Source organism: Oncorhynchus clarkii, chromosome 13 (genome assembly GCF_045791955.1).
Source record: "Oncorhynchus clarkii lewisi isolate Uvic-CL-2024 chromosome 13, UVic_Ocla_1.0, whole genome shotgun sequence".
Classification (NCBI taxonomy): Eukaryota; Metazoa; Chordata; class Actinopteri; order Salmoniformes; family Salmonidae; genus Oncorhynchus; species Oncorhynchus clarkii.
Window position 1 is genome coordinate 27,374,712 of NC_092159.1, and position 19,746 is coordinate 27,394,457.

The 19,746-nt window shown below is 44.3% G+C and overlaps 1 protein-coding gene across 1 annotated transcript in view; it reads right to left on the reverse strand.

The window, feature by feature from the left end:
* Positions 1 to 699: 699 nt before the first annotated feature.
* LOC139423529 (gelsolin-related protein of 125 kDa-like) overlaps positions 700 to 19,746 on the reverse strand; it is a 35,330-nt gene continuing 16,283 nt past the window's right edge. The window contains exons 2-3 of the mRNA XM_071175130.1: positions 7,208 to 7,330; positions 700 to 713 (exon numbers count right to left, since the gene is read on the reverse strand). Of these exons, the coding sequence (XP_071031231.1) occupies positions 700 to 713; positions 7,208 to 7,330 (137 nt within the window). The remainder of the gene's footprint in view (positions 714 to 7,207; positions 7,331 to 19,746) is intronic.

Below are 19,746 nucleotides of genomic sequence, written 5' to 3' on the forward strand. Positions count from 1 at the left end.
CATTGTAGTATGAGTATTTTAATGATGTTCTACCTTATCGTTTGCCCTGCTCAATTGATTGCAGCATGATATGGATATTAGCCTCAGGGGAAAATCCAGGCTCTGAATTGAAAGGGTATTATTGAACAAAAAGTGACTAACAAAAGAGCTTGAACCAAAATGCAACACTTCAAAATGTAGCTAGCTGTTTTCTACAAGTTGAAGAAAATACTTGTAACATGATAATTGTTGCAGATGTTTGTGTGTATATACACATGGATGCAGTATAATAAATTGTTCATAAAATTGAATATAGACCAATCAAACATCACTCCAGTATTTCTTGACAACACTTTTTGCTAATTGTCTTTATTCCACTACTGAAGAAGCATGCTTCAAATCACCTACTCATATTTCAAACATTACATTATTTTTTTATTCCATGCCTCACCATTAAGTGAATTATTGCCAACCCATATTAACAATGGGGTGAACATTTGGTTTTGATTTTCATATTTACAATTTATGTAACATTTAGTAATCAAAATTATTTATGCAACCAGCTGACCATTTTTGGGTACAATTATATTGACATTGTTGCCCTGCTTTTAGATAAAATTATATTGGTGTTACCCTTCTTTTAGAATATCAAGATTCATTCTCAGATGTGCCAACCCAAATGCATGACATTGGGGACTGGGCCCCGATCCAACAACATGCCTATCGAGTGAACCCTGAAAAGAGAGAGAAGCTCCGCAGTGAGGTGGAGAGTTACTACGGATATTGGAGGAGTTTCCTCTTGAAATCAGACATGTCCGTGTTAAGGACAACTTGGTTGCTGATCGTCTTAAGGTTGGCAGTCAACAAGTTTTGTGTTTCGTCAGTGAGTTGCCATGAATCACAATTTATTTTGACTGCATGTTTTTCCGTATTAGAGATGAGTTTTGTTTGGGCTCGTTCCAAGGGGATGAGAGTTCTAGAAGCAAGTGAGTTTTAGGAAGACGATAGTTCTATAAACTAGTGAGTTTTAGGATTCTTTATAAAGAAAAATGAGAAAATATATTATTGTATATTATTAATTAGAAATACCTGTTTTTTTTCTTGTTTTTAATTGTTGATAGCCAGTAGACACTATGTTTATATTGGTGAAGGTGAAGCATTGTAGTTGATTATAATGTAAAACGGAAGTTGTTTTCTGGTGGTGAGCAAACTTGTCCAACAGGAATATAGGATATATTTGTTGTCTTAAGGGGGAAGGTGTTACAGGCTTTGGTTTTTCCATTTATGTTTTGAGGTTGGACTTTAGCGCGTCTAGCTCGTTAGCACGTAGGACGCACTGATTGGTGTCACCTCGTTAGTCAGTATGTGTTACACCTGTGCTGGCTTGTCCTTCTCGTTAGTGGGAAGGTGTTTCACCTGAGCTGGTCCAGGTTCTATTTATGAGTGTCTGGCTTAGTGCTCCAGTTGTTTTGATAGATGTGGAGAGTCAACACCTTTAGTTGCTCCACCTTTTTGATTAAAATATGTTTTCATTCCAAGTTGAAGCTTCTTTCTGAAGAGAGCTTATTTTTTAAAATGAATCAATACAAGCAAACAAGATCGGTTCCGGGGATTGGTATGGCAAATACCTTACGATTTGCCTGGACTGAAAATGAGATGGAGCCGTGGAGTAGAGAGACATTTGGAAGGACTATTTTGATGGGATGCCTCAGGATAGAGGTGAAGGAAGTGCTCTGCCTTCAAGGGAACCCGAATGAGAAGGCTTTCGATGTGACGTTTCACAAAGAAGAAAAACACGACGAAGTAATGAAGATGGCAAAGGAAGCGGAGAAAACGGGACCCCTGTGCCATTATGCGGTGACCAGCCTGGCGAAGAACAACTTCAGGGTGGTCACCGTAACCATGTACAATCCGCACGTGAAAGATGAAGAGGTGAGGGCCTTTCTGGGGAGGTACATGGACAATGTCTCCTCAGCGAGGTACCTCAGGGACTCCCTGGGTTTCTGGAACGGGAGAAGAGGGTTCCAGGCGTTACTCAGGGAGTCCCCGAAGAGTGTGGATGGCTACCTCCATCCTCCGGCGATGTTCTCCCTGGGGGCTGACAGGGGAACACTCTACTATGCCCGTCAGCCCCCGTTCTGCAGGCGTTGTATGGCCTACGGCCATATCCTGGCCTCGTGCAGTGCCAAGAGGTGTCGATTTTGTGGGTCGGAAGAGCACGAGGCCAAGGAATGTGACGAGCCCAAGGCTTGCCACGGGTGTGGCTCAAGAGCACACCTGTGGCGTGATTGCCCGGCTCGTCACAGGTCATACGCGTCTGCAGCTGGGGGGGGAGCGGGGGATGGGGGGAGGAAAGAAAGGACGCGTGCGGATTGCATGGATGGCACAGGGGAAAAGACGGCGCAGGAAGAAGATGGGAAGAAGGATGAGGTGGGAAGAAAGAGGCGAGGAGAAGAAAAGAATGGAACAGAAGGAGAGAAGAAAAAGGGGACGGAAGAAGGTGGAGGAGCTGAGAAGAGGGAGAAGGGGACAGTCGTACGAGAAGGAGTGGAAGAGGGAACGGGGACAGTGACGGAGAAGGAGGGAGGAGGGGAGGTGGTAGGGTTGGGAGATGGGGGGAAGGAGTGGGGGGACAGCCTGCCGGGCTTCCTCGAGGTCGAAATGAGGGATTTGGTGGAGGGGTTAGTGGGGATGGGACGTTGTGTCTCCCCGCTACCTCCTTCACCAAAGAAGAAAGGGATAAAGAGGGGGAGCTTGGCAGGAAGTGAGAGGGAGGGGGGTGTGGAGGGGGAGGGGGGGGTTAAGAGAGTGGCGGGGGGGGGGTAATTTGTCCTCCCGGTTTGCCTCAGCCCCTTGCATTTTAGTGGATGACTCCAGTGAGGGGTCGGTGGGTTGTTTGCTAGAGGGATCCCAACTCCTGTTTGGGGAGATGGGGTCCCCTATATGCAGCCCCGAGGCAAACAGGGAGGGGGGGATGGTGGGTGGGGAGGGAGGACCCAACACACTGCCTGGATCATGGGTTGGGATGGAGGACGGGGGGGCGTCAGGAGAGGAGAGGACGTCCCCGCCGGTGGAGATGGACCAGGGGAGCATCGGGTGAGTCTCCTGGTTTTTCTTTGGGTTTTGGGGTTTTTATTTGTTGTAAATATTTAAATGAATAGTTCTGTTTCTTTTTTTAGTCTAAATGTTAGGGGCTTAAGGGATAATGTTAAAAGGAGGGCGGTTTTTTGTTATTTAGAGGGTGTGGGGTTTGATTTCTGTTTTTTACAGGAGGCTCACCTGAGGGATGGTGGGGATGTGTGTAGATTTAAGAGGGAGTGGGATAAGGGGGAATCTTTTTGGGGCATAGGAGGGGTGCACTCAACAGGAGTAGGGATTTTGTGTGGGCATAGAGAGGTTAAAATAGAGAACACTTTTGTAATAATGCAGGGTAGAGTTTTGGGGATAGATGTTAAGTTTAGAGAAGCTAGATATAGGTTAATTGGGGTGTATGGGCCACAGGTGGCGGCAGACAGGAGGGAGATGGTGGACTGTCTGGCGCCCCTGTGTGTTACAAACAGGCACTTGGTGATAGGAGGAGACTTTAATATAGATTTAGGGTTAGGCGGTGATAGCAGTGCAGGTGCCATCTCTGGGCTAATGGCTTGCCATGGTCTGGTTGATGGTGGCCTGCACACTACTCCGGCAATGGTCGGTCCTACATGGCGCAACTCCAGGGGGGTTGCGCGGAGGCTCGACTACATTTTTGTATCCAGGTCTTTGGGTCAGTTGTCTGGGCGACTGTTGCCTGTTTTCTTCACAGATCACGACGGGGTGTTCCTGCAGGTGGGGTCGCCAGTCTGCCTCTTCGGTAGGGGGTACTGGAAGTTAGATCGGGATATATTGGAGGAGCAGGCTTTCGTTGATGCATTTTTTTGTTTCTTTCGGAGGCTTGACGGCCTCCGGTCCATGTGCGAGGGGGTGTTAGAGTGGTGGGATTTAGTCAAGGGGAGGATAAGGGCTTTTATAATAGGATATTGTAGAAGGAAAAAAAGGGAGGAAAGGAGGGAGGTGGATCGTATCCAAAGGTTAATTGAACTCGAGTACGAGGCAGGCAACCTCGGCGGGTCGATTGACTGGGAGAGATTCGCAGCCCTAAAGGCGCAGCTCAGGGAGCTGCAGGAGCGTTCCTGGAGCGTGCGCATAGTGGCTTTCTAGAACATAATGAGACTTGTTCCGCTATCTTCTTTAAGTCGGTTAGGGCCAGACAGAGTAGGAAGGTAATGAAGGGAGTTAGGGAAGAAAATGGTAGTATAGTAAGTAAACCAGAGGAAATGGTCAGGGTGACAACTGTTCATTTCCAAGGTTTATTTAAGGAAAGGGAAATAGATGTAGAGCAGGGAAACGTGTTTTTAGAACACTTGTCCCGGCGGTTGCCAGAGGACATTAGAGACGTGATGGAGGCCCAGATCTCACTAGAAGAGGTTGAGAGCGCTCTTAGGAGGATGGGAAAAGGGAAGGTGCCTGGGATGGATGGGCTGCCGGCTGAGTTTTACCTCAAGTTTTGGGGTATACTTGGACCAGTGGTTCTCGAAGTCTTGAAGGCCATCCTTGAGACGGGGGTCCCGGGGGGATCAATGGCTGTTGGTGTGCTGTCACTTCTTTATAAGAAGGGGGAAGCAACTGACCTTGGCAACTGGCGGCCATTGACCATGCTGTGCGTAGATTACAAGATTCTTGCAAAGGTTTTAGCAGACCGGTTGCGCACAGCCCTTCCCTACGTCGTCCACGAGGATCAGACGTGCGGGGTAGAGGGCCGCTCTATAAGATGGAACCTACAGTTGATCAGGGATTCCATCGCTTGGGTTGAAGATAGAGGGCTGCCTTTAATGGTAGCAGCGCTAGATCAGGCGAAAGCTTTTGATCGCGTGAATAGATCTTTTCTATTCAGGGTGTTAGGTAGAATAGGATTTGGGGAGAAGTTTATAGGATGGATCCGTAGTTTATATGTCGGAGCGGGGTGTCGAGTTAGTGTAAATAGTCACTTAGGTGACGTTTTTGACCTCTCGTCTGGGGTCAGGCAGGGATGCCCACTCTCGGCTCTCCTCTTCGTTCTGTACATGGAGCCTCTGGGGGCTGCCATTAGGGCAGACACAGGGGTGGAAGGCTTGTTGATCCCTGGAAGCGGTGGGCTGCGTGTTCATATGATGCAGTACTCTGACGACACTTCCTTGCTGTTGTGCAAGGACTCGTGCCTGACAAGGTCCCTTGCCATCTTTGGGGATTTCACCCGAGCGTCGGGAGCAGTTCTGAACCATGCAAAGTCTTCCGTCAAGTTTTTCGGAAGATGGCGCGGTAGAACGGATGTGCCTGGGGGGTTATCTCTCTGTGAAGGGGCCCTGAGGATTCTCTGGGTTCATTTTGAGACCTCCGGCTCAGCGACGCTAAACTGGAACATGCGTATCGCAGTGGTACAGAGGAAGCTAGCAATGTGGAAGGCTAGGTATTTGTCTTTTATGGGCAAAGTCCTGGTCCTAAAGGTGGATGTGTTGCCGTCTCTTTTGTATGTGGCATACATCTACCCATTGCCGGCTTGTCTGAGGAGGCCTCTAGTGAGGCTTGTGTTTCAGTTTATGTGGAGTGGCAGGTGCGAGTGGGTCGCCAGGGCACGCATGATCTGTCCCATCGGGGAGGGAGGTAGGGGGTACCACATTTCCCCCTCAAGCTGGACACCATTTTGGTTTCTTTCTTGTTGACGGAGCTTGCTCGTCCGGTTATACACCCGTCCGGTTACCTCCTGCGGGTGTTCTTCTCGTATAAGGCGAGAAGCGTAATGGTGTGGTCTAACGCGGGTCCTCGGGCGGAACAGCTGCCGTGGCATTTTGGCCATGCGGCCAGGTGGCTGCGTGCGCACCCCGAGGTTGAAGTTGCCCGAGTAGGTTTAGACCACAGGCACCTGTACGAGGAGGTCAGGCAGGCAGGGAGTCCTGCGCCTGTAGCGGGCATCTCGTCAGTGGTCTGGGAGGGAGTGCAGGCGCGGGGCCTGGACAACAGGCTCAAGGACCTGAATTGGTTGGGCCTCCATAAGTGCTTGCCGGTACGTGCCATCTTCTACCGGTATAGTTTGGTGCAATCCCCCACCTGTCCAAGATCCTCTTGTGGCAGGGAGGAGACTGTGCGCCATGCCTTCTGGGACTGTGCCTTTGCCGGACTAGTCTGGGCTAGGGCACGGGTAATGCTAGGTGTGGTTAGGAGTGATTTTGTTTCGACATGGGCTAGGCTAGAGAGAGGCGTAGGGAGAGCAAAGGGAACGGATAGGGACAGGTTTCTGCTGTGGCTTCTCATGAGTCTCTTTAAAAAGGGACTGTGGGAAGCCAGGCAGAATTTAGTCAAGACAGGGAGAGATTGGGGGGTGGAAGGGATAGTGAGAAGGGTGGAAGGTGATTTGAGGGGGAAGATGAAGAGGGAGGAGAGGAAGTGGGGGAAGCATGCGGCACGGGAGAGGTGGAAAGGGGGTTTAGGGCTGGGAGTGTTAGAGTGAGTTTGGTAAGGGGATAGATTAGGGAAGGGGAGATAGGGAAAGGGTTAGGTATTGGTTAGGTATGACGGGGAGGGACGATGCTCCCCTGAGGTTTGTTTTTGTTTGATGTTTTTGTAAATAGAATTAATTAAGAATGAATGAGAATTATGATTTTGTAATAGTATGAATGGTATTGATTGTAATAAATTATTTTAACCACCTTTTTGGTTTGATTCCTGTCTTTAAGTTTGGTGTGGGTTTTTCTTTTGTTTGCCTCTTCTTGGGCAGATTTAGTAGGTCTCATGGTTGGTGTCTTTTAGGTCCCAGTTGTTGTTACTAGTCAACTTTCAGTCGACACCCCCATAGTGTCTTTCAGAACCCCTCCTAAAAAACAAGCTTATATTTTGGGTTGGATATTGCATCCAATTAGTATTTTAATCAATGGCATTTTCATTGGTCTTTCAGTTGTTAATCTTCTGTTTTTTTATCCTGTTATGTTTGTACTAAATATTTCTGTTTATTTTCATTGTTTTTTTCCTGTGAAGCCATTGTGTTGCATCCATGTCTAAAATGTGCTGTATAAATCAAGCTTGATTTGATTTCAACAAATGAACCCAATGATCGACCAATCAACAGACTCCTGGTCCCTCTCCGTATGAAAAACCGTATCAATCCCATGTCAAATAATTAAACTGAAACAAACAAATGGATCAAACAGATCAATCCCACATTTCCAGCCTGCTGAAGGAGTGGTAAACACCACCCCTGGCTCTACCAGGCGCTTGAGGTGGTCTCCCACAGCTCTGCTTATGTCATGTTCTGTGGCCTTGCTGTTCTTGTTCTTGACTGCCCCTGCAACACAGAAACACATTTAGTCATATTATATAAAACATTCAAAGTAATGGATATGGAGCATCTATGGCCTCAGTTACCCCTGGCACCTAAATGTTACTTCTGTCATCTGATCACACCAAGCTGCATTAGGTTCAGATCTGCCAGGATGGGCATTGTGTTCGGAATATGAGTCTGGCCACCGAATATTCATAAGCAATGTAAAGAGATGGGGTGAATGAGTGTGGAAAAGTACATTTGACACAAATGACCTTTATAAAGAACAAATGTGTGTCTGAGGGGAAATTAACTTTCATACAGCCAAAAGTGGTGAGAAATAACACCAATATCAGTGGACAATTTGCACTAATGTAAATACAAATAGATGATGGAACATATTCCCCTTTGCTTACGTAATGAACCGCTGTACCTGTACACAGCCTATCTGTAAATAGCAGCCGACTACCTCATCCCCATGTTATTACTTACCCTCTTGCTCTTTTGCACCCTAGTATCTCTACTTGCACGTCATCATCTGCACATCTATCACTCTAGTATTAATGATAAATTGTAATTATTTTTGCCTCTAGGGCCTATTTATTGTATTGCCTTACCTCCCTACTCTTCTACATTTGCACACACTACAAAGATTTTTAAATTTTTCTTTTGTGTTATTGACTGTACGTTTGTTTATGTGTAACTCTGTTGTTGTTTGTGTCGCACTGAGAACTAAATGAGAACTTGTTCTCAACTGGCCTAACTGGTTAAATAATAAATAAAAAATAAATAAAAAGGGGACATGAATATTTACCATCTAAATTATTTTTTACCTCTCACCTCTCTGGCTGTAGAAGTGTTCTTCCTAACCAGTCCCTCAACAGCTCTCTGAGTCTTCAGAGGAGAGGAAGGCTGAGGAGGGATGGAAGGATGAATGGATCAGTCAGTCAGTCAATAAAGTGTAGAGCTGCTGTCTGACAAAATCACTATTTTAGTAGTTCATTAAAGTAAATAAGGGTTTATTACTGCTGAATACCAACTATCAATCACTTAGATCATGTATTTTCAAGTAGGGATACATCCTTGGGACGTCCCTAGCCCATTGAATTAGACTTTTAAAAGGGTTAAGGTTAGGGTTTTGTGTAGGGATGTCCCAAGTTGTGCCAATCTGTATGTGGGGTTGTTTGAGAAGAATGTGATTGTCAGCCCTAACAATCCATTCTAGCACCTCATCAGGCTCTGAAAAAGTCTTAATTGATGACGTGTTCCTTCTATTCCAGGGGACAGCAGAGGAACTTCATCAATTCTACTCCTCCATCAAGACATGCAGTGAACATCTGAAATTCACCCTCACCTTTGATGCATGAAACAAGTTATCTGGACATTTTGATTAAGAGGGAGTGGCTTTAGCACAGACCTATACAGGAAGCCAAAGGACAGGAATTCCCTGTTACGCGGAGACGGCTTCCACCCTAGCTGTCTGAGATACATTGGTATCAAACATGTTAAGACTCCTAGGGGAGTGGTGTCACGTGATGTTGCGAAGCTAAGAAAGAGCTCCCGATAAATCTTTAACAAACTTGTACTAAAACTCGATAACTTCACGCATACTGATTACTACACTTTAGCGAAGTGTGGTGATATGCCTACGAGTCAAAAAAAAGACAAGGGAAGCACCGAAACAGGCCAAGAGTCGGCGAAGAACCTCTGACCATGGCCTCCTCGAAACACAAGATGGCCTTATTACTGCTAGCTGGGCTGTGTCCCACTACCCTGCCTTATAACTGCTAGCTGGGCTGTGCCCCACTACCACACTTTTATTTAATGAAAGAAATGTAAAAATGCACTTTTTGTCTGGAAATAAAATAAACATTTATCTGCGTTACCCACTCCAGTCAACAGATGGTGATGTGCGTCTTTCAGGCAATGCTATCAGCGTGACTTATGATCTTGGAAAGTCTACACATTCTAGTTATCACTAGTTGTGCAATTTAAATGTTTAAATATGAAATGTAATTTTAGGTTCTAAATGAGAGAATTGTTTTCAAAGTAAACTGGGCTCAATCAGTGGCCACGCCCAAGTGAACAGACATTGGTTGAGTACTATGAAACACGTCCTTCTCTCCCCCACTACAAAAGGCCATTGACAGAAGTCAACCCTATGTTCCAGATGAGGGTTACGCTGGAAGGATGAATTTCGACTCCAGCCAGAATATAGTACGAACTGAGTTGAGGCAACTTGGTAAGAACTTTGAACTCTTATTCACTGAAGAAGAACTGATACATCCTAAACGTTGAGTTATCAGCTGCATGCAGCTGTAAACGTATGTGGCCTAGGATATGACAGACAATCTCCTGAGAACGACAGGGTACAACATATCCGTTTTATGACACTACGACCAGACAGATTCTACAAGGGACGAGGGCGATCTCTGCTGGGCAAACCAATCTTCCATTTTCGACCCATCATGACACAGTTACAAGAATGTTAATATACTTTTATAATATTCTACAGGAAGGCCGTCCAGACCGGGTGATTTCCCTGCTTTCACAGATAAAATGGCGGCTCTAGCCTCCTCTTCTGCTATAGTCCAAATTTAAATCACTATTTTTTATCATCAATAACGTACCTGAAAAAGGGGAGAAATAATCACGAGAGTGATACGATATCATTTCCTCAATGAGAACTTTTAGTGCAATGAGGAAAGACCGCGATTTCCCCGGGAACTTGGGTGGAGACCAGAGCAATCGATCTCAGGCTCATAGATTAAGAGCATTTAGTAGACAGATTAACACTTCTACCCTTCCATTAGGCACCACAAAATAAAGTAATCAATATAACGTTTACACATTCCTCTCACAATTCGTACCCTTTGTACGCTTGACGGATTTGAACTATATAACACAATTATATGAATGTTATCAATCTCTATCAACTAATACTGAATGCATGATCTTTTTAACCTTAGATTGTTTCTTGAATAAATCACTTATAAATGCCTCATGAGCTTAGTTCAACTGTCGTACCCCATCAGAACCCAAAATATAAGATTTTTTTACTCCAATGTTTATCAGTAAATGTAAACCAACACTGTATATCCTCAAAACATGATTCATTGAGTCTCAAGAATTTCTAAAGTATTTAACATTTTCATTTAATTCTTTTAAAAAAAAATCTAATTTAGAATAAGTAACGTAACAAAATGTGTTGAAAGAATTGTATTTTCTTTCTACCAACCGATTGGTAGAAATGTTATAACGTGTATTTTTCCATATATAGACACACCCTATGTGTTTTAATTAAATCAACTATATGTACTGAACTGGTCTGATGCTTTAAGCACACTGTTTGATGAAATAATTAAGACACATAAATGACTCGGGAGCCAGAGATCAAGATAGCCTAACCATCAGAAAAAAACTTTTCCTCCTCCTGCTGCTGCTGGCCTTCTGAAAAGTTATCTCATCTCCACAGAGGAACTCTGGAGCGCTGTCAGAGTGACCATCAGGTTTTTGGTCACCTCCCTGACCAAGGCCCCTCTCCTCCAATCGCTCAGTTTGGCTGGGTGACCAGCTCTAGGAAGAGTTTTCCATTTAAGAATGATGGAGGTCACTGTGTTCTTGGGGACCTTCAATGCTGCAGAATTTTTTTGGTACCCTTCCCCAGATCTGTGCCTCGACATAATCCTGTCTTGGAGCTCTACGGACATTTCTTCGACCTCATTGCTTGTTTTTTTCTCTGACATGCACAGTCAACTGTGGGACCTTATATTGACAGGTGTGTGCTATCCAAATCATATCAAATCAATTGAATTTACCACAGGTGGACTCTGAACAAGTTGTAGATACATCTCAATGATGATTTGGAAACAAGATACACCTGAAAGCAATTTCGAGTCTCATAGCAAAGGGTCTGATTACTTATGTAAATAAGGTATTTCTGTTCATTATCTGTTGTCATTATGGGCTATTGATGACACCCCTCTGAAACAAGATAACCATCAGAAGAAACCTCTTCCTAGCCTACTCCTCCTGCTGCTGGCCTTCGTAAATTCTGATGTTATGCTCCTATAGTTTCTGGTAATAGACTACACCAGCAGTCGTTATTCTCCTATAGTTTCTGGTAATAGGCTACACCAGCAGTCGTTATGCTCCTATAGTTTCTATTAATAGGCTACACCAGCAGTCGTTATGCTCCTATAGTTTCTATTAATAGGCTACACCAGCAGTCGTTATGCTCCTATAGTTTCTGGTAATAGGCTACACCAGCAGTCGTTATGCTCCTATAGTTTCTGGTAATAGGCTACACCAGCAGTCGTTATGCTCCTATAGTTTATATTAATAGGCTACACCAGCAGTCGTTATGCTCCTATAGTTTCTATTAATAGGCTACACCAGCAGTCGTTATGCTCCTATAGTTTCTGGTAATAGGCTACACCAGCAGTCGTTATGCTCCTATAGTTACTGGTAATACGCTACACCAGGAGTCGTTATGCTACTATAGTTTATGGTAATAGACTACACCAGCAGTCGTTATGCTCCTATAGTTTCTGGTAATAGGCTACACCAGCAGTCGTTATGCTACTATAGTTTCTGGTAATAGACTACACCAGCAGTAAGCAACCTTTGCCAAGTTATCTGACCATTTTTACTGATCTGGTGCCAGTTAGGATTTTCATATTCACATTTTATTGGAACAGTTTCATTTAATTTATAATAGTAATAATAATTATTAGTCTTTATCTCAACATCATTCTCTGTGGTTAATCTAAATTCTATTTAAATTAAATTTGTAAAGTTTTTTTTTTGTTGCCGTTGCTAAAATTTAAAAAAAAACTACATAAAGCTAAAAAATGCTAACATTGCAGCCTGCATGTATAAAATATCCTGATAAATAAATATCATATAAATCTCATTGGCTACACATGGCCTGTCTGCAACGAACTGGAAACATTGGATCAACTATCAACTGGGTCGGCCCAAAACTCGAGATAGCAAGCTTGCAACATTGTATAAAATATTCTGGGCCAGTGAGATCTGGACAGACACAGCTGTAGGCTATTTGTGAAAGGGATAAGAAGGAATCAGGTATTTTGACATTTCCACTGGATCAGCGTATTACGTTTTTCCCTTTCGTGTCGAGTGGTTATCGAAAGGGCGAGAGCTGGAAAAATGTTTCAAGTACTTTGAGGAACTATTCTCATTTGCAATTGATTTTGACCAGACTTTGTTTATTTGCTGTTTGAGGTGAATAAAGCATTACTTTGAGAAGCTCCAGAACTCATTAGTGGTGGTGCGTTAAGACAATCAGAAATACTATCAGATCCCCAAATGGGCACATTTATAGGCCTACATTTGCGCTCAGGCAAGGTAGACTAGTCCTACTTCTATATGCGTAATTGGGTGTGTGTCCTTACTCAACATTGACAGGAGTGTTTCAAACAAAATACAATTAATAAATTGACATTTTGTGAAGTAAGGTCTGGGTAGTCTGCCAGGGGCCGTTTAATTTAGTATCCGTTTAGGTCAGCATGGGGAATGATTGTATTTTCCCATAGTATGTTTTACCCGAAGTTGACCGACTGAAAGGGAGTGTAATTTTATGACTGGATTCGGGCTAAACTTTTAACATTGAGATATTAAAACCATGATAGATCAGACGCAGAGTATATAAAGGAGTGAGATCTGTAGAAAGACAGAGTGGCTGTGGAATGTGCTGGGTGGACGGGAGGAGAATACAGGATTGCTATAAGGGAAGCGGATGGACATCTGTGGATTAGGCGAAGGAGGGGTTGAGGTCAGGTCAGATCCCCTTAAGGGAGTAATAAGGGTTTAGTATCCTGTTACCCTCTTCCTGTCGAACCAGAATATGTAAGGATTGGAGAGAAGGAGGAGTGTCCAAAGTGTGGAATATACACTTGTGATGGTGAGAACATGTTTTTGTCTGAACTACGGCTGTAACGACCCTTTGGGAAGAATTGAACTTGGTTAAGCTTCTCTATTGTCCGTGAGTTATTTAATCTGAAAAATTAGAACCTAACACTATAATTACTGTTCCCTGAAGGAGGGAAACGAGGCGCAAAACCTGTTTTGCCCCACTCCTTCCTGGGTCGGTGAAGAGCGGTATTAAATTTAAGGAATAAACCCGGATCACCTGTGGAAGGCGGGGCTTCCAGCGAGGCGTGAATTTAATAGTATGTTGTACCTAGTTTCCCTCCTTCAGGGAACAGTAGTTATAGTCTTAACGTTACGCTTGTCATATGATGAACTTCAACTTCAATAAGGGATCTTGCTGTGGGACAGTTTTTTGTATTCTGAAATGCACTCGAACTATGTATCATTTAGTGGCTCCTTATGTTACGCTGGGAAAACAGTTTTCATGGGCACAGAAATACTAAATAATTTCAGAGTTTGCTATATCCAATGATTTTTAACTGAGTCATCTTGCAATCCAAGATGGCGTTGCAGTATGACGTGTTTGCTTTTGTAAATGTTATGGGGTTTTTTCGTAATTTTTTGTATATATTGCAAAATATTTCAATATTTTTTTCCATGTTTAAATTAAATACACAGTGCCTTGCGAAAGTATTCGGCCCCCTTGAACTTTGCGACCTTTTGCCACATTTCAGGCTTCAAACATAAAGATATAAAACTGTATTTTTTTGTGAAGAATCAACAACAAGTGGGACACAATCATGAAGTGGAACGACATTTATTGGATATTTCAAACTTTTTTAACAAATCATAAACTGAAAAATTGGGCGTGCAAAATTATTCAGCCCCTTTACTTTCAGTGCAGCAAACTCTCTCCAGAAGTTCAGTGAGGATCTCTGAATGATCCAATGTTGACCTAAATGACTAATGATGATAAATACAATCCACCTGTGTGTAATCAAGTCTCTGTATAAATGCACCTGCACTGTGATAGTCTCAGAGGTCCGTCAAAAGCGCAGAGAGCATCATGAAGAACAAGGAACACACCAGGCAGGTCCGAGATACTGTTGTGAAGAAGTTTAAAGCCGGATTTGGATACAAAAAGATTTCCCAAGCTTTAAACATCCCAAGGAGCACTGTGCTGCTGAGATTTGTCTTCCAACAAGACAATGAACCAAAACATAAAGCAAAATCTACAATGGAATGGTTCAAAAATAAACATATCCAGGTGCTAGAATGGCCAAGTCAAAGTCCAGACCTGAATCCAATCGAGAATCTGTGGAAAGAACTGAAAACTGCTGTTCACAAATGCTCTGCATCCAACCTCACTGAGCTCGAGCTGTTTTGCAAGGAGGAATGGGAAAAAATGTCAGTCTCTCGATGTGCAAAACTGATAGAGACATACCCCAAGCGACTTACAGCTGTAATCGCAGCAAAAGGTGGCGCTACAAAGTATTAACTTAAGAGGGCTGAATAATTTTGCACGCCCAATTTTTCCGTTTTTGATTTGTTAAAAAAGTTTGAAATATCCAATAAATGTCGTTCCACTTCATGATTGTGTCCCACTTGTTGTTGATTCTTCACAAAAAAATACAGTTTTATATCTTTATGTTTGAAGCCTGAAATGTGGCAAAAGGTCGCAAAGTTCAAGGGGGCCGAATACTTTCGCAAGGCACTGTACCTTCCGGCATCCCGCATCACCCTATGTGATACGGATCTGCTATAGATCTCCTTATAGGTAGAACCTCCATCAGCAGCTAGCCATCAGAAGCTAACCAGCAAATTAGCTACTAGCTATTTAGTCATTGTTAGCCACTGCTAGTGGCCTTTACCTTTTTAGCTCAGACACCAGACGCTTTTAGCCTGGATAATACCTGCCATTCTGCACAGCCCAATGTCAACCCTGAGCATATCGGACTGTTTTTCTCCACTACATCACCGTGTTCCTGCCGTTTTTCTCCACTACATCACCTTATTCTTGCCGTATTCCCGCTCTGGACCAATACACCGGATAATCGCAGCTAGCTAGCTGCCACGAGTGGCCCAGCCTCGAAGCTAGCCTTGAGCCAGGCCCATCTCCCAGCCTGCTCAGTGGACCCTATGATCACTCGGCTACACAGCTGATGACTCCCAGACTCTTCACTAAGACGACTAGAAGCCTCTACATCACCGAATTCCTGCTGTAAGCTCTGGATCTTTGCACCGGAGTGGCTATAGTGGTTAACGCCCTTGTCCCGAAGCTAGCACCAGTTAGCCTCGCACCAAGTGCATCTCCCGGCTAGCAAACAAAATTACTCCAGCTACAATACCTCTTTTGCCAATTGGCCTGCACCCTTTGTCAACACGGAGCCCCGCCGATCCATCACGACTGGTCTGCCGACGTAATTCTGTCCGATGTGCCCTCAACCGGTCTTTGCAGGACGTCGGTGACGCCCTTGTCCCGAAGCTATCACCAGTTAGCCTCAATCCAGGCGCATCTCCCGGCTAGCGTAGTAATGACTACCTAACGGCTTCCCTGGTTCATATATTCCTATTCACTGGACCCTATTATCACTTGGCTACATAGCTGATGCCTGCTGGATTGTTCATTAATCACGGGTCTCTATTATGCTTATTTTGTTTATCCGTCGGCCACAGCCTCGAACTCAGGCCCTGTGTGTAGTTAACTGACCCTCACTGCCCATTCATTGCCATTTTACCTGTTGTCTTAGCTAATTAACTATTGTTGTCTTACCCGTTGTTGTGTTAGCTAGCTCTCCCAATCAACACCTGTGATTGCTTTGTGCCTCGCTTTATGTCTCTCTCTAATGTCAACATGCCTTGTATACTGTTGTTTAGGGTAGTTATCATTGTTTTATTTTACTGCGGAGCCCCTAGTCCCACGCAACATGGCTCAGAGACCTCACCTAGCATAACTAGTGCCTCCAGAGATGCAACCTCTATTATCGTCACTCAATGCCTAGGTTTACCTCCACTGTACACGCACCCTATCATGCCCCTGTCGGTACATTATGCATTGAATCTATCCTACCACGCCCAGAAACCTGCTCCTTTTATTCTCTGTTCCCAACGCACGAGACGACCAGTTCTGATAGCCTTTAGCCGTACCCTCATCCTACTCCTCTGTTCCTCTGGTGATGTAGAGATTAACCCAAGCCCTGTGTGTCCCCAGGCACTCTCATTTGTTGACTTCTGTAACCGTAAAAGCCTTGGTTTCATGCATGTTAACATCAGAAGCCTCCTCCCTAAGTTTGTTTTACTCACTGCTTAAGCACACTCCGCCAACCTTGATGTCCTTGCCGTGTCTGAATCCTGGCTTAGGAAGGCAACCAAACATTCTGAAATGTCCATCCTCAACCACAACATTTTACTTCAAGATAGAACTGTCAAAAAGAGAGGAGTTGCAATCTACTGCAGAGATGGCCTGCAACGTTCTGTCATACTTTCCAGGTCCATGCCCAAACAGTTCGAGCTTCTAATTAAAAAAATGAATCTCTCCAGAAATAAGTCTCTCGCTGTTGCCACCTGTTATAGACTTCAGCTCCCAGCTGTGCCCTGGACACCATATGTGAATTGATTGTCCCCTTTCTATCTTCAGAGTTCGTTCTATTAAGTGACCTAACCTGGGATATGCGTAACACCCCGGCCGTCCTACAATCCAAGCTAGATGCCCTCAATCTCACACAAATTATCAAGGAACCCACCAGGTACAATCCTAAATCCGTAAACATGGGCACCCTCATAGATATTATCCTGACCAACCAGCCCTCCAAATACACCTCTGCTGTTTTCAATCAGGATCTCAGCGAGATCCGTTATGGGTCCGCGGTCAATCGACCACTGTCAATGATTTGTTATTGGAGAAACAAGACCAAGATGAGACTCTGGACAAGGCGGATACGGTATATTTGAGGCTTTTAATCGAGCATAGTGATAACTGGCAAACGTGCAGCACGGCTCCTATCGTCCAACCCTTAGGGAGTTTTCGGAAAAAGAGGGCGTCCCACATATTTGGGCAGTACATTTATACATTGAAATGACGTAGGTAGATTCTAGTAGTCCTGGCTCCTGGTTGGTTGTTCGTAGGTGATAGACAGTCCTCTCCAGCCTGTTGTCAGTATCCCATTGGTTCTTGACAGAGTTCTTTGTCTTTGTAGCCCATCCCAAAGGGTTTTGAGCAGTGTATATTCATGGGTTATCAGTGTGTTTAACAACAGTCAGTGAATGCGTCATTACATGTTTTAATATGTTATTACAACACCACCCCTCATCACTGTCCCTAAAACTCTTCTGCAAGCAGGTCTTTCTAATCGACCTGGCCCGGGTATCCTGGAAGGATTTTGACCTTATCCCTTCAGTAGGGGATGCCTGGTTGTTCATTAATTGTAATTTCCTCACCATCTGAAATAAGCATGCCCCTTTCAAAAAATGTAGAACTAAAAACAGATATATATAGCCCTTGGTTCACTCCAGACCTGACTTCCCTCGACCAGCACAAGAACATCCTGTGGCGTACTGCACTAGCATCGTATAGTCCCCGCGATATGCTTCTTTTCACAGACGTCAGGAACCAATACACACAGTCAGTTAGGAAAGCAAAGGCTAGCTTTTTCAAACAGAAATTTGCATCCTGTAGCTCTAACTCCAAAAACTTTTGGGACACTGTAAAGTCCATGGAGAATAAGAGCACATCCTCCCAGCTGCCCACTGCTCTGAGGCTAGGAAACACTGAGAATTTCAATAAGCATTTCTCTACGGCTGTCCCATGCTTTCCTCCTGGCTACCCCAACCCCGGCCAACAGCTCCCTACCCCCCGCAGCTACTTCCCCAAGCCTCCCCAGCTTCTCCTTCACCCAATTCCAGATAGCTGATGTTCTGAAAGAGCTGCAAAACCTGGACCCATACAAATCAGCTGGGCTAGATAATCTGGACCCTCTCTTTCTAAAATTATCTGCCGCCATTGTGGCAACCCGTATTACTAGTCTGTTCAACCTCTCTTTCGTATCGTCCGAGATTCCTAAAAATTGGAAAGCTGCCGTGGTCATCCCCCTCTTCAAAAGGGGTGACACTCTAGACCCAAACTGTTACAGACCAATATCCATCCTGCCCTGCCTTTTCTAAAGTCTTCGAAAGCCAAGTTAACAAACAGATCACTGACCATTTCGAATCCCACCGTACCTTCTCCGCTGTGCAATCCGGTTTACGAGCTGGCCACGGGTGCACCTCAACCCCGCTCAAGGTACTAAACGATATCATAACCGCCATCGATAAAAGACAGTACTGTGCAGCCGTCTTCATTGACCTGGCCAAGGCTTTCGACTCTGTCAATCACCGTATTCTTATCGTCAGACTCAATAGCCGATAATAACAACCGATCAATCAACAACCGATCGCTAACCACACCCGCCCGACTAGCATCACTACTCTGGACGTTCCTACTTAGAATATGTGGATAACATACAATACCTCGGTGTCTATAAACTTAGACTATAAACTCTCCTTCCAGACTAATATTTAGCATCTCCAATCCAAAATTAATTCTAGAACCGGCTTCCTATTTCGCAACAAAGCCTCCTTCACTCACGCTGCCAAACACCCTCGTAAAACTGACTATCCTATCGATGCTTAACTTCGGCGATGTCATTTTCAAAATAGCCTCCAACACTCTACTCAGAAAACTGGATGCAGTCTATCACAGTGCCATCCGTTTTGTCACCAAAGCCCCATATACCACCCACCACTGCGACCTGTATGCTCTTGTCGGCTGACCCTCACTACATATTCGTCGCCAAACCCACTGGCTCCAGGTCATCTATATGTCTTTGCTAGGTAAAGCTCCGCCTTAACTCAGCTCATTGGTAACCATAGCAACACCTACCCATAGCATGCGCTCCAAGAGGTGTTTCTCACTGGTCATCCCCAAAGCCAACATCTCCTTTGGCCGCCTTTCCTTCCAGTTCTCTGCTGACAATGACTGGAACGAATTGCAAAAATCGCTGAAGTTGGAGACTTATATCTCCCTCACTAACTTTAAGCATCAGCTATCTGAGCAGTTTACCGATCGCTGCAGCTGTACACAGCCCATCTGTAAATAGCCCATCCAACTTCCTACCTCATCCCCATGTTTTTCTTTTTTTTTTGTGCTATTTTGCACACCAGTATTTCTACTTGCACATCATCATCTGCACATCTATCTCTCCGGTGTTCATTTGCTAAATTGTAATTACTTCGCTACTATGATCTATTTTTTGCCTTACTTCCGTACTCCATTTGCACACACTATATAGATTTTTCTATTGTGTTATTGACTGTTCGTTTGTTTATCTCATGTGTAACTCTGTGTTGTTTTTGTCGCACTGCTTTGCTTTATCTTGTTGTAAATGAGAACTTGTTCTCAACTTGCCAACCTGGTTAAATAAAGGTGAAAAAAATATCCTAACTTTATTTTAGTCACATGTTCAACTATCATCAGCTGATCGAGGAAATCATTTTCTGAATGACAGTCG